General features: G+C 51.5%; 1 protein-coding gene across 4 annotated transcripts in view; it reads right to left on the reverse strand.

Moving 5' to 3' along the window:
* The window catches only part of MIDEAS (mitotic deacetylase associated SANT domain protein), a 62,409-nt gene that overhangs the window by 8,022 nt on the left and 38,795 nt on the right, over positions 1–15,592 (reverse strand). For 2 of the 4 annotated variants that reach the window (XM_032405535.1, XM_032405532.1), the window contains exons 2-5: positions 9,350–11,031; positions 7,902–8,201; positions 2,456–2,801; positions 423–489 (exon numbers count right to left, since the gene is read on the reverse strand). In XM_032405535.1, the coding sequence (XP_032261426.1) occupies positions 423–489; positions 2,456–2,801; positions 7,902–8,201; positions 9,350–10,798 (2,162 nt within the window). In that variant the 5' untranslated portion in view covers positions 10,799–11,031. Of the gene's footprint in view, positions 1–422; positions 490–2,455; positions 2,802–7,901; positions 8,202–9,349; positions 11,032–12,768; positions 12,866–13,281; positions 14,541–15,592 lie in introns of all 4 variants that reach the window. The other 2 variants (XM_032405533.1, XM_032405534.1) reach the window with 2 other exon arrangements.

Raw genomic sequence — 15,592 nt, forward strand, 5'->3', positions numbered from 1 at the left:
AGATGCAAGGGGTGGCTGGCAGAGGCTGAGCACAGCAAGGCCCCAACTGCGTGTAAGGGAATTTGCCTTCCATGAGGAAGCCTGGCAAAGGGCACCTGGTCCGGCCAGAAAGACAAAGCCCAGAGGTTGGAAAGGGGAGAAGCTCCAGGTTTCCAGACACAGAAGGAAGGAGTCTCTTGGACTCTACCCTCCTAATTCTCCTCAGAGGCAAATTTAAACTGCACTCGTCCTTTCCTTTCCCTGTGACTTCCACACAGAAGCAGGGTGGGGACAGTAAAGCCCAGAGCCCACTGTAGAATCTCAGAGGCCCGCTCAGCCCTCTGTGGGCCCCACACGACCCTCCTCTTCCTCACGGGACCCGCACGCACTGGACCCCACTCGGCCACCCTCATGCCGTGGGCCAGAGGAAGGGCTGCACTTACGGCTCGATGCTCACTGGGGTGGCCTCCCCCATCACAGAGAGGACAGGTGGGGTGACTTCAGCACTATCTATGGGACAAAAGGCACGTTGGTGAACGGCACTGTCCTCCCTTCAGCAAGCTCCCCCACCCCCACCCTACGTGGCTGCTCTGTTTGCAAAGACCCACAGCAGTGACTCACAGAGACTCACACTTGGAAATCAGGCCCCCTGAATCCTGGCTCCTCAGCCTGCAACTGTGACGACTAACTGAGACTCTGCCAAACATGTGGGTGCTTCTGTTTCCACACCTGCTGAAAGGGGCTATTACTACCCACCTCCTAGGGTTAATGTGAGGACTGAATGAAATCACACACAGAGCCTCACCCTCAATAAATATCAGCTATTATTATTACTACTACTCCTACCGAAAGCTGGGTCCCTGCCCCGGGAGCTCCCACACTACAGAATTAACACCAACATTAAACTGTACCTGCTCTAGTCAAGAGCCTGAAACTTCTGGCACACTAGCAAGGTGGTGAAGGGGATCCCCATTTCACACTTATCTTCTCACTTCCACGCTGGATTCTCAGCCTCAGTTTCTCCTGAGCTAATCTTAGTGCCCCATGTCATCCAGACACTCCCTTGCTCCAAAACCAAAACCTTGGCTGACTCCCCTCTGCAGCCTGAGATAAAACCTGAACTCCTCAGCTCAGCTGGCTCATGCAGTCCCCCTTCCATCTATACCTCCCCCTACCCCCTTGCCTGAACCCCAGATCCTAGCAGACTGCTTACTCACGGCTCATCACTCTTCCTGCACATCCCACCTCCAGGCCTTTGTACCACTCGTTTTCCTTAGCCTAGTGGGCCCTCCCCACCCCCTTCCTAGTTTAAGCTCAGCTCTAGCCCCACCCTCTCTTGAATGCTTTCTTACCACCCCAGGCTAGGAGCCTCTGCAGGCTTTGGAGCTTAGGGTCTGCTTCACTCGCTGGCTACTGATCCCACTCTGCTCATAACCTCTGCTTTTCTGTCTCCCAGGTTCCCATGTCAACTCCCTAATGACCCTGTACTCTCTTCAGAACAGACCATGCTGTCCCATGCACTGTTGGAGCATTCACCAGCCCAGTTCAACGCTTTACACCCAAGTACTCGATAAATACTCATAGATGGACGGGAGGCCTCTCTTTGCTGCCAGTCCGGTCTCTACGGTGACTTCTTCCTGCACAACCCAGGCAGGGAGAGAAGCTCCAAGCTTGGAGGGTACGTGGGAGGGCAGGTCAGCCAGCCCAGGGTGAGCCATTTCTCACCCACGGACACCAGGGGGCACCAGAGAGCTACGCCAAGGGAGTCAGGGTCAGAGGTTAATCTGGTGATGGCGCAGCCTCACCCTTCTACCTCCCACTTAATCCTCCACTACCTGAGAGATAGGATTATCCCATTTTTTCAGAAGAAACGGATCCTTCTGTGGAGTGGGAAACATTTTTCAACACTTCACTAGCCAGGCCTGCCAAAATGTCTGCTCTTGGCCAAAACAACTGTTTAAGAGACCCAGGAGACAGGATCTACCACAGAATAAGAGCAAACATGACGCTCCAGGCATGACGTTAAGTGCTTTACGTTTGTTTGTTAATGCATCTGAACCTCACCACAACCCTGTGAGGTGGCCATTAGGTTGAACCCTAGGAAACTGCTATTTGTGGATCCCAAAACAGTTGAAATTGGCAATCTCATCATCAACCCAATACTACTAATATCTTCAATTAAATACTGAAGAAACTGAAGCTGAGAGGGTTTAAATGACTTGCACAAATAACAGTAAATGGTAGAACTGGGATTCGAACCCAAGCAGTTGGGCTCATACCCCCCCACCCCTGCACCCCTGCCTGTTCTTGAACCAGGAAAATCTCCTTTTCTCTCTCAGAGAAGAGAGTGGAGCCCCTTTGCCCACAGTGCTTTAGCCCCATCTCCAGCAGCCCTGTAAGTGGAGTCTCATCCCTGCCCACCGCCCTCCCTCCCCACATTCCCTGCCCCCGTGGCCCCTGAGGGCGGGTCACTCACTAGACCGGAGCAGGGTGCGATGGGCACTCTTTGGCGTGATGGGAGGGGGGGCTGGGATGCTGCTGGTTGACATGATGGCATTGAAATAGAGGCCGGAGCCTTCCCGCACAGGGCTGAGGATGGGGGGAGGGGTGTAGGGCGGCAGCTCAAAGCTCCGCTCTGAGGGGTGGTCGGCTAGGCGGACAGGGGAGCGCAGGTGGCTCTGGTATGGGGTGATGTTGGAGTAGACGGGAGGGGCAATGAAAGTGCCCGCCTTGGTGGGGATGATCAGGGGCTCAGGCCGTGGCCGCTGCTTTGGTTTCCGCGCTGAAGCTTCCCCTTCCAACTTGACATTCATGTCCTCAGCCTGGAGAAGGAATAGAACCAAGATGGCTCAGCCTCCTATGTGCTGGGAAAACCGAAGACTTGACCACTGCTTGTCAGTCTCCCCTTTGGAACTTAGTCTGCCCACTACACCCGCCAAGGCAAACCTGAGACAGAGAACAGGTCCAAAATTCCTTTCACTGTCTCCTCTAGGCTGGGGGTCGGCAAACTGTTTCGGTAAAGGGCCAGAGAGCGAATTTAGGCTTTGTGGGCTGCACGCCCGTCTCCATTCTTCTTCTTCTTCCCCTCCTCCCCATCCTTTTCAAATAATACTTTTAAATGTAAAATCCAAATAAATAAATAAATAAAATAAAATGTAAAATCCATTCTTAGGTCTGGATTTGGCCCACAGGCCCTAGTTCCCAACCCCTGAGGTGAAGTATGCTATTGGACGGGAAACCATAGTAGTTACGGGTCCAGGCTCTGCAGCTGGATTGCCTGGTATGGGATCTACCTCCTTTACTTACCACCTAAAATTTCTTAACTTCTCTGGGCATCATCATTTTTAACATGGGAATAATAAGCACCTACCAAATGGGTTAGCTCTGAAGACGAAATGAATTAATACATGGAAATCACTACCTGATATGTAGTAATTGCTCAATAAATACTGGCTGCTCTCAAGCTCTGTATTAGATGGAGGCGCCAACTGGGTGCCACGACCTGAGCAGGGACCACAGAATGAACAGGACGGTCCTGTCCTCACAGAACTTGTCCTCATCGTTCAGTCCCATGACAGAGGGTAGGTAGGGCTGTAAGGGAATAGAGGCCTCTCTCTGCCCCATCCCTGTCCTCTCAAGAGAGGACGGAACCCTATGGGGAAGAGCAACATCCACATCATCTCCCTGGGTGTAGAGCGGGCTAACAGGTGAGGCTGGCCACACTGACTGAGGAGGCCTGGGAACAGCAGGCTTTCTCCCCTTCCCAGGGTCCAGCTCCCACAACCCCTTTCAGCAGAGGGCCTTGACTCTCTGTGAGGTCCTGGCCATGTCCTTTACCCATTGGTGCCCTCTTTTCTTTTCTATAGACTAGGAAGAAATGAAATTTTTCATTCTTCCTCCCTTAGGGGAACAAGATGATTGCACAGAAAAAAACGCAATGGAGTCGAAGGCCCCCAAACTTGCCAGACAAGAAATCCAACATGAACTCAGCTAGCTGTAATGATTTGTAATTTTGTAATAAGGGAAATGGAATTAAACTATTTTGAATATTTGACAATATTTTTTGTATTGATTTTGTAGGTGTGATAATAATATTGAGATTATATATGGAAAGAAGGGAGGGAGGAAGGGAGGAAGAAGGGAGCAAGGGAGGGAGGAAGGAAGGAAGGGAGAAAGCTTATGTATTGTGTACTTCAGATACAAACCTAAGTATGTATGAATGCAATGATATGGTGTTTGGCGTTTGTTTCAAAAAAAAAATATCCAGTGGCAGGAAGAAGTGGAGATACAAATAAAAAAAGAATGTCTATATTTTGAAAACCGTTAAAGCCAGGGGATGGCTAAATATTGAGGTTCATTTTACCATTCTCTATACTTTTGTGCAAGATTGAAAATATCTATAATACAAAGAAAGATAAGTAAACAAATAACCAAAAATAAATAAATAAACCTCCTCCTAAAGCCTGGTGAAGTCAAAGTACCCACGGGTGGGGATTCAAGAGGTCCAAATTCCAGGGCTAGCTCTGTCATTACTTGGCTGTACGAACTTAGGTAGGTCTCTTGCCTTTTCTGGACCTACTTCCTCATCTATGAAATGGGCATGCAGAGCTGTGTAGTTGCTCAGGCTCCTTCCGGCCATCCTCAGGACAAGCTGAGGCCTCTAGCCTCCAATCTCTATCACAACCAGGGAATAAGACCCCAGAGAGTGGACACTGAGCTGTTCAGGATAATCTTAAAGCTCCCCTTTCTATTACAGAGGACAGGCTCAAAGGCCAACTCTCCAGCTGAGAACAACTAAAAAATCCAAACTCTATATAAAAACCACATTTCTGAAAGTAGCAGAGAGCAAATCAGTTGGCAAAGACTTGAAGAGCCAAGATACAGGAAAAAAAGGAAAGTGAAAGAGGTGAGTGCGGCATTTGGAGCTGTGTTTTCCCTAGAGGTGGGTGCATTACTAGAAGAGGTAACTGGGAAGCTGTGAAACTAAACAGAGTTTTTAACAAATCCAGGAGCTAGCAGAATAAAAATTGGGCTTTAGGCCTTGCCAAGGAAGGAGAGCCTGATAAACCCCAGGCTTTGGACTGGGGCTCCAAAGGGCTAAATCTCAGAATAAAGGTAAATCAGAAATAGACTAGTCCTCACATAGAATAATGCTCAACTTAAAATCATCTCAACGGCTGATTAAATTAAAATAATTCAGGATTGCTAATGCCCTTTGCTACCAGTCAGATGCAAAGATAAATCCTCTCTGGAAGACAAGAATATCATCCAGAGTCTTTAATTACCTCAACAATTTTTCATGCAATTAAAAGTAACCAGATATACAAGAGAACAAAATGTGACTTAGAAACAAAAAGTAACATAACAGAAAGAGACCCCGGAGGATCCCACTAATGGAGTTACCAGACATAAACTTTAAGAAAACTACGCCTAAATTATGCAATAAAATGAAAGGTTGAAAATTTCATCGAAGAACTAGGAACTCTAAAAATGAACCAAATAGAAATTCAGTAACCGAAAAAAATAACTAAAAATAAGAACTCGATGAGTGGGCTTAACAACATATTAGATATAGCTAAAGAGAGAATGGGTGAACTGAAAGGCCAGAATAAGAGAAAAGTGGAAATACAGAAAAGTGCATGACAGACAAAATAGGGGATTGGTGAAAGACTCTAACAAGTGTGTAACTGGAGTCCCAGAAGGAGAGAAGAGAGAAAATGGGGCAGAAGAAATATTTAAGAAGGACTACAAACCCTAAAAGGATAAACACAAAGCAAACCAATATTTAGGTGTAACAGCAAAACTGCTAAAAACCAATGACAACAAAAAAAAAAGCACTTAAAAGCAGTAAGATAAAAAGACACCTTATATTCAAAGAAACAACAATATGGCTTATGATGATTTCCCAACACTGTAACTACAATGGAAGTCTGAAGACAATAGAGTGATATTCTTTAAGTGCCAAGAGAAAATAACTACCAAAACAGAATTCTCCACCCAGCAAAGTTATCCTCCTCCTCTCTTGCTCTCTCTCTAATAAATAAATCTTAAAAAAATAAAAATTTTCAGACAAAGACTAATAAATTTCATCATTAATAGACTCACACTAAAGGAAATACTAAAGGATGTTTTTCAAGCAGCACATAAATCATCTGAGCTAGAAGCTTGGAGATACGAAAAGAAATGAAAAGCAACAAATATGCTAAGTCTTTCAGTAAATCTAAAATGAGCAACAACTGAACAAAACAATGAGGAATGTATAGAATTGTTGAATCACAAGGTTGTACAGCCAAAACTAAAATAACACTGTATGTTAACTATATTGGAATTAAAATTAAAAACTTAATAAAAACAATGATGTTATAACATCTTGGTGATGTTAAAATGTTTAGAGAATGAAAACACGTGTTAATAATTCTACAAGTTAAGAGATTGGTGAAAAATGGAGTTAAAAGTGTTGTAAGAACTTTGCATTGTTCTGGAAGAGGTAAAATACTAATTTATATCAGATTTCAATAAGCCAAGAATGCGTGTTTTACTCTCTAGTAGCTCTTTTCAACCAGAGAATTAAGCCCTAATGTCACAAGGCATTCACTGCATGTAATGACTTAGCTTCTCGCCTATGCATCTAGAATGGTACTAGCTTTGTGCCGTCCTCCAGTGAATTGAGAAGGTAGTTATTCAAATTCCTTTTTGTGGAGCTTAGTTCTCTCACATTAATCCAGGAAAGAAAGGCTGCCTGGATAATTACTAAAAGAGTCATAAAGAAATAAATAAAAGAGTAATAATTAAGTAAATAAATAAGAATAATAAACAAGTATATAACTAATAAATTAATAAAGAGGGAAAATGGAATAACAAACCCAATCAATCCAAAGGGGGTGAGAGGGTGGGAGAAAGGAACAGAAAAGGCAATACGGGATAAATAGAAGGCAAACGGTAAGAAAGCCGATTTAAACCCAAGTATTTCAGTAATTACGTTAAAAGTAAACTGTATCAATGCTCTAAAAGACAAAGGTTGTCAGAACAGATAATAACAAACTCCAATTATAGGCCACTTGAAAGATACACCTTAAGCATAAGGATACAGAAGGGCTAAAAGTAAAAAGATGGAAAAGATACACATCTCATCCATCCCCTCCGCCCCCCGAACCCGGCAACAGTAACCGAAAGAAAGCCAGATGTTCACAAAATAGACTTTTTTTTTTTTTAAAAGATTTTATTTATTTATTTGAGAGAGAATGAGATAGAGAGCATGAGAGGGGGGAGGGTCAGAGGGAGAAGCAGACTCCCTGCTGAGCAGGGAGCCTGATGCAGGACTTGATCCCAGGACTCCAGGATCATGACCTGAGCCGAACGCAGTCGCTTAACCAACTGAGCCACCCAGGTGCCACCCCACAAAATAGACTTTAAGAGACAAAAAGATTACTAAAGATAAAAAAAAACACTTCATAATGATGAAGTCTCTAATCTACTTCTAAATGAGTATGCAACTAATAACACAGCATCAAAATGTATAAAACAAATACTGACAGAACTAAAAGATGAAATAGATAAAACCTCAATCTTAGTGAGAGATTTTAACATATATATATCTGTACTGACAGAACAAGTAAACATCTCTGCCTCCCAGTGCCTAGCACAAAACCTGACCCAAATTAGAAGCCAAAATTTGCTGACCTGAAATGAAGAGATTCACACATCCTACATTCTCCTAGGCAGTCTCAACTTCAAGTATAAAACTGTCTCACTGTCTCCCATAAGTGCATTTATCCATAAGTTTGGTTTGGAAAATATAAATAGTATCTCCACGGGTTGCTTGAATCCCTCCTATATTGCCATGTTCTCCTTTTTCCCATAGTGTACTAGGCCCCCAGGAGCACACAGGGACTATAGGTGTTTGCATGGGGAGCCTCTCATACCTGGGCTGGGGCATCAGTCCCAGGGATACGTGTGGACCGCCTGCGGGTGACGATGACAGATGGCTTGTGTTCAGTGGGATTCTGTTCAGGACCCTTCCCGTCCTCGTCAACACCTCCAACTTGGGCCGCCTCAGTTGGGTCCACAGTCCGCACAGGCACAGACACTGGGATGATGAGGGGTACCATCCCGCTGTCCTCTCGTGCTCGCTTGGCAGCTAAGGAAGGCTCAGAAAACTCCACCCCACACTTGGTAGTTGAAGCCAACACACTTTTCCGCTTCTCCTCGGAGCCATTGGCATCCTGGAGGAGAGGGAGGGGGAACAGAGGTAAGGTTTAGAAGGTAAGTCCTGTTAAGTCCAAGACCCCTAGTCACATTTGATTCAGGAACTCAGACACCCATGATGGTTCCCAATGGTCTTTCCCTGAATACCTTTTCTCTCACTACACTCCCAAATACTCTCCATAACCTCCCTTCTGCCAGGGCCTCTGATTCTGGCCTGGCACAGGGGTCCCCAGATGGCCACCTCAGGCCACAAGTGGCTTACAGATATGTTTTGTTTGGCCTGCACGGGGCATGGCACATGAAATAGTATCTAAATTCAAAACATACCTCTGCAAAAGAAAGTAAGCAAGGAAGCGTTACCAGGTAATGGTGGTCTTTGTACCTTTTCCCCACTGGCAACTGGCTGGAGGGAAGTCAAATTCTACAGCCTCTGACATATCAGCCTGGCCCATAGGCATGGGGGGAGGGAGTGTGGGAGGGCTGACACTCCTAGGGAAGGAAGGTGCACACACTGGCTTTGGAGCCAGATACTACACTTTTATGTGACCTCGGGAAATACTCCTGGGGCCTCAGCTTCTTTAGCAATAAAACGGGATAATGGCAGCATCCCTGTCACAGGGTTTGATGACAAATTATTTGTGATCAAGTATAAGAAACTACAAGAGAGGTGCTCAGATTCTGTTCATTCTTCTTCCCCACTGTTATTGTCATTTCTTTTAAATCAACTTGATTGCAGCAAAATTTACATACAACAAAATGCACCTCTTTTTAATTAGTTTGAAGCATTTTGACAAGTATAAGCACCTGTGTAACCACTGCCACCTTGTCTTAGTATCCCAGATCTGGCAATGGTTTCACCTGCCCCTACTCCCAATCCTTCATGTGCCAAATGGAAGAAGCCAACCCACGATGGTGCACTGCACCTTCCCGCCTGCAAGCCTGTGTGTAGAAACTTCCCCTGTCCTTCAGGTATGGATGTACCTATGCGGAGATTCTTTGCACGCAGGGAGTTCAGAACTCCCTGAAGCCTATGGGTTCTTTCTGTTTCCTTCAACGAAGTGAGAAAACTGCCCTGTGGACTTGCAATCCCTTGTTCTCCCCTGGCCCCAGACAAGGCTCACGCCACCCTCTGCCAGGCCAGACCTCCATCCCCTGCCACTCTCACCTTTGCGTTCTGCAGTGAGGCCAGCTCCACTGCCTTCTGGGCCAGGGTCAGCAAATTGGCCTCCTGGGACGCCCGGCGCCTCCGTCGAGTGCTCTGGATCACCCCACCCCGTAGCACCTGCCCACAGTCCCCTGTGCCCATGGCCCTCACGCTCTCCTCGCTGCCCATCGTGGGAGCCTCCCGCTCCCGACCGTTGGGTGCCAGCCTCTCCCCATCAGACAGCAACTGCGGCTCCCTCAGCTCCAGCGGGAATCCCAGAGCTTCAGGATGGGGCTGCCCCAGGGGGCCGGGGGGCGGCTGCTGTGGGGGCCAGTGATGCAGGAACAGGTTGCTGGTGGGCTCCTGTCCGGGCTGGGTGCCAGCCACATCCAGGGGGGCGGAAGGCAGGACACCCTCCTTGGAGAGCCGGCGGGAGCGGCGGGGGAAGGCGATCTGGGACTGAGGTAGCACAGGCTGTGGGGCCGACTCCTGCAGGAGGGCCTTGCGCAGTTCTGGGTTCATGTCAGGGTTGGGGGGGAAGGCGTAGGGCGCCATGCTGTGGTGAGCCAGGTGGGACTGCCCCAGGGGCCCGGCCGGCTGCAGGCCGAAGTCCTGGGGCTGCTGAGAGGGGGGCTGCTGCATGGGATAGAAGTTCTCAAAGAGCGGCATCTGGGGGAGGGCGGGCTGCGGCGGCGGCGGCGGCTTCTGCGGTGGGAAAGCCGCAACCGGGTTGGGGGGCGGTGGGCCCTGCCGGAAGACCTGCCGGTTCACCTGGTGGCCAAACGCCAGCTGGAAGGGTTGCAGGGGCAGTGTCTGGTTTGGGGGCTTCTTGGCCACATGGAAAGAGTTCAGGGGCGTCTGGGGCCGCCCGACGTCCAGCGGCACCTTCTGCGGCATCACCGGCCGCACCGCAGTTCCGTAGCGGTCCAGCTGCGGCCCCCCTCCTTTCTCCCGCTTCAGCGCCTCGGGGTGGTTGTAGTAGCTCGAGACCCCCACGCCGGGATGCGGGCTCCCCTTGGGTCCGCTGTAGAGGGGCAGGCTGTGGCGGCTCCACGTCGTGTGCGGCGGAGGCTGGCCCGGCTGCTGCTGCCAGCCGCTGTCGCTCACACCCCCACCGCCCCCGCGCTCGGGGCCCCGCCCGGGAGCCGCCGCCGAGTTGGGCCACTTGACGGAGCCCACCTGCTGGGACAACATGGCTGCCGTGGTCCGCTCGGAACCGTACACCACGGAGTTCAGCAGGGCCAGGCTGTTGGGAGGGGGCAGCTCCACAGGCTGGGAGACCGGGGCGGCCCCCGCCGGACCCTCGTGCCCAAAGTAAGGCTCCTCCTTCACTCTGGTGGACTGTGGAGGGGCTGGGGGCTGCGGTGGGGCCTGCAGGGGTGGGGGCTGCTCCTTGGGAGCTGGTTCCTGGTCCCCAAAGAGGCAACGCTTCCGCCTGTTCTGAGCCTTGGGCTGGGCCTGGAGGTTCATGGTGTGGCCAGCTGGGCCCCGGCAGTGAGCCCGACTTCACCAGTTGCCCATCCCCCGTGGGAAGGTCCTGCTGGAAGTCCAGCTCTTGTCCAGGAGCCAGTGGGGGCAGAGCAGGAGGGAGGTGGGGTCAGGCACAGGCAGAAAGAACTGTCGGCTCTTCCTTGCTCGTCGTGGAGAGGTTCTTGGGCTCGGCTACTCTTCCCAGCTCATGATGTTCCACAGGGCCCTGGAGCCTGCAGAGAGAAAACGACAGTGTCAGCCATGGCATCCCAGCCCCAGACGTCAGCGCAAGTGTGCAGGAGGGGCCCACGTTCACAGAGCAGCCCTCGTGAGGCAGGAGCCAGGGCCTTGGGGGAACGAAAAGACAGCGCTTTGTGACTCTCCTGTCCCACCACCTCGCCCTGCAGCATTTGGGTGTGTAATTTGTACACTGCACGAAGGCACCTGCCAGGGAACAAGTGGGGCTGAGACCCAGCCACGATGGTTCAAGGGGCAACAAAGGCCTTCTCTTAGGCTAGGTCTGGCTGCCCATGGGCTGAGCACGTCTGTCCATGAAGTAGCTTCCCCACCAGACCCAGAAGGAGTTTTATCCAGACCGTGCCTCCTCTGATGCTCCAAGCATATCTCAGATGCAGGAAGTGGAGACAACAGGGGTCATTCCTAACTATGGGGCTCCAGGGTGGGAAGCCCACCAGGTCCTTGCAGAGTCCAGGACCCAGGGCTAGGCTCACGTCCTCTGCGCGGAGGCATGTAGGTGAGGCCCTAGAAGGGTATGTGCAGTTCTAGCCCCACCCCTGGGAGGAGCTGCTGGGTGGGACTGTGGCTGCCAGAGTCTTCCCCAAACCAGCACAGAACCTGTTTTGCAGCCCTGGCTGGCTGGAGGCAGGATCCAGCCGGGTACCTGGTCAGCAATCCTCACCTACCCTCCTCCACTGCCAGAGCTCCTGGTGTCCTGAGCAAAGGACTAGCACAACTACGATATTGAGGAGATGCAGATTGCTAGAACTTAGGTCTGAAATGTTTTTCTGTGACATGGTATGACTTAAAGCGTTCACAGTGTCTTTGTTTATTTTCTAACTTGATTAAAAAAAAAAAAAAAAAACAGTTTGCTCTATTTATCCTGCTACAGGACAGTGAAAATCAAGACCAGGATTTTATAACTTACATGTATTTTTATTACCTACGTGTATTTTCAAAGACTTTGTCTTTCTTCAGAGGGTTTTTTTTCTCCCTCCCTGGGAAGTTGTGATCGTGGGAGCTACGCAGCCCACCTCTTCCCAACACTGCTAAGATTCTGGTCCTGGGCCAGTCAGGTCAGGAGGGAGAAGGAAGGAGGGGAGGGGAGCTCAGGAAGCCCTGAGGAATAAATCTGCAGGTCCAGACCAACCTCAGGCCTCAGACCCTAGAAGCTCCAGGACCTAGTTAGTAGTCCCAGGAGTTCCTGGGAAACCAGCCCAGCCAGGGTGGGCTGGGGCTGGGGCTGGGGCTGGGCGGTAAGGGCCGGCTCTCAGTGCTGCGAGGCCCCCTATCACCCGTTCACAGGCTTCCGCAGCTTCCCAGCCCTTCCCCTCCCTTCCCCTCCCTTCCCCTCCCGGAGCTGCAGTGACTCACTCCAGCCCCCCCCTCCACCTGCCTTTCACTTTCACCAGCACCCAGAAGGGGAGGGACTTCCTCCTCCATTTCCTTCCTCAGCTCCGGGCCCTGCAATAAGCAGACCGTGCTTCCCACTAGCAGCACCCCCTTCGTCTTCACTTATGGACATCGGGGGAGGGAGGAAGAGACTAGGTGGACATCCAAGTTACCCTGGCCCTGGCAGCAGGGGGACAATTTGGACAAGCAGGGAGTGCAGAGGGCCAGAGAAACCACCTTTAGAACAAACCCCTTTCTCTTGCTTTTAAACTCTCATTCCCCGACAGGCAGCCCGTTTCAGAGCAGAGACCCCAAAGCCACCCTCCCCCGATGAAAATAACCCTGGGCGCCACGGTGAAGCTGCAGGCTGCGACTGTCCCGGCTGCAGGCATCAGGCTCTGCCTCTCCAATCAGCGTGAGCAAACTAGACGTGTGCATCTGCAGAAGCAAGACAGAGGAAGGAAGAATGTGCCTGAGGGGAGGGGGAGGGTGCCCAGGAGGGGAGCTGGCCTGTGCACGTGCCTCGAGGGGGCCCGGGTGCCCCTCAGGTGCTCACGTGCCCTTGTGCCTCCCCTGCGCTGACAGGCACAGGCTGCCCCCCTTCCGCAGTTACAGCCCTGTCTCGGGCTCGCTCGGGGACTGGACGAAAGGGAGGGCCACGTGGCGGATGAGGCTGTGTGCACGTGTGAGTGTGCACCTGGTGGAGGGCACACAGGCACGGGGGGATGGCCGCTCGGGGCGGGGGGGGGGGGGGCTGCAGGTTGGGTTGAGGGAGATGGAGGCGGAGTCTGTGGACGGAGCTCCGGGACAGGGCTGCTCCGGCCCTGGGGCCCTGGGCCCCACCGCTGGCTCACCGGCAGCTGTTTGGTCAGGCTGGTCGGCCTCCCATCCTCCGCCCTGCATGTCAGGAAGGACCAGCACTCAGGATCCCACAGTAGGTTTCCAAAGCTGGGCTGGGAACTTGCTTATAAGAAACCAAAGGGGCAAATTCTGGGGAGGCTGAATCACCCCAGAAGCTTCTGCAGAGGCCTTCCTTGTCACCCCCACTGGAAGGCTAAGAGTATCAAGAGCACAGACACCCAGACCTGGGACCCTCAGAGAAGAAAGGTCACGATCTGGGGGGATGAGAAGAGTGAAAGATGCCTGGGAACCCTAAAGGTAGGAGGGGAGGAGCCACACCAAGGCAGCAGGGCTCCAAGGAGCGGCGGGGGTGGCCGCAGCCGCAGCAGCAGAACAAGGCACCTGTGCCAGGCCTGTCCAAGTGCTTTGCATAGGTTTAGTTTCCACAACAGCATTCTAAGGCAGCATGAAGCCCAAGCAGGAAGCACTGCTATTTTAACCTCCATTTTACAGATGAGCTAGATGAGGCTCAGAGGGGCTAAGTGACTTGGCAATGGTCACGCAGTAATTATGTTGCAGGGCCAGGACCTGAACCTAGGTCTGTCTGCCTCCAAGGCCAAGCTCTTCTTCCTTGTCCCTACGACATGCCACAAGGACACCAGGTCCCTCTCTGCATCCCCCCCTTCTACAACATAGTCCCCACCATCTCAGAGCAAGGATTTCTGGACACAAATATCCCTCCTCACTGACAGGCCCCTCACCCCTGCCCAAACCGTCGGCAGGTAAACCTCTCCTATTTCTCCTCCCATACAGCTGAGGTCCTCAGTCCTACAGGAAGGAAGGCAAGAAATGGGGCTTCACCACAGAAGGGCCACCCACAAGGAGGTCTGAGACTGCACGGGCCACTTCAGCCCAGCCCTCTGGGCCTGGACTCTCCAGCCCCTGCAAGCTCACTCCTGCCTCAGATCTAGTTGCTGCTGGTGGGGCTTCCAGCTCTCATACCCTACTTGTACCTCACAGCCTGCAACTCTGGGCAGGACTAAGCCACTTCCTCTCATTTCTTGTGCCCCAGCCCCACTTCTCTGTTCCTCAGGTGGAAGTCAGCCTGGCCTTCCTCCCAGTGAGGAAGAGGAAGGAAGCCATCTTTTCCGAAGGCTACTGACCTGTGGCCCAACTCCCTGAGGGTACAGGGAAGAGGGTGTAATGAGGAACTTCTGCAGGCAGCTCACCCACGGGCCCAGCTGCAGGGTCTCTAAGAGCGGATGCAGGAACACTGCAAAAGGAAACCCACAGTCACCAAGGGGCCCCAGACAGTGCAACCCACTTATCAGTCTGTTTGATTGTCTGTCCCAGCTCTATTCACTCTCCCTTCCTCCAGGCACCTCACTGCGGTAACCAATCCCTGACCAGACCCAGAGATGCCCTTGGGCTGAAGACAAGGCAAAAGTCTGTTATCAATGACCAGGGACCTATGAGGCTTTCAGGAGGATCTGTGGTGGAAAACACTTTCTCTCTACAGAAGAAAGCAACGTGCAAGAAAAGAAAACAGTGCTGAACCCGCATATGTGTTTTGCAGACACATGAGGGAAGGTGCCGGAAAGGTCTTTGGGCGCTCTATGCTGATGGTGACACCATGCCTTCCAGGGAGGGCAAACTAGAACACATGCAGCTCCCCAAGTGCCCTCAACAGCCCCGCCACATGCCCAACACTGGCTGGAGAGTCCAGTGAACCCTCACCACAGCGCAGCGGGGCCAGGCCATGCCCACCAGGAAACCAGGGCCACCCACAAGCTCGAGACACTGACTGCGGCCATCTGAGAGACAAGACCATTGTGAGTCAAGGTTACAAGGCCAGGAAGGAGGTGCTTCACTTGGTCCTAGCAGCTTCAGGGACTCAGCTCTGACCCAGGAATCAGAGCTGACTGGAGGACCCTCCTGACCCTTCTTGCTAAAGAGCTCCTGCTCTCACAACCTGGGCCACTCCCAGCCCCACAAACTCAGCGCTAGGAGACGGAGAGTCAGAGCTCATGCGTCCGCAACCAAGACAGAACACGCCTATTTATGGCATCTAACAAATCTCTAGACCAGCCAATTCCCTGAGCACCAGAGAGGCTATGTCAGGACAAAGTCTAAACTCCCTATCCTGCCCACAAGTCCTGCAGACTCCTGCCACCTCTCTCAACCTGCCATGCCTGAGCCCTCATTCAGCGGTGTTCCCGCTTTGCGTCCAGGTCCTTGGCGAGGCGGCACCCCTGCCTATGACACCTTCCCAACCATTTCATGTGGCCAAGTCCTACCTGTCCTCCAGGTCTGAGACACTGTTTC

This window comes from Phoca vitulina, unplaced genomic scaffold, assembly GCF_004348235.1.
Source record: "Phoca vitulina isolate PV1807 unplaced genomic scaffold, GSC_HSeal_1.0 scaffold7, whole genome shotgun sequence".
Taxonomy (NCBI): domain Eukaryota; kingdom Metazoa; phylum Chordata; class Mammalia; order Carnivora; family Phocidae; genus Phoca; species Phoca vitulina.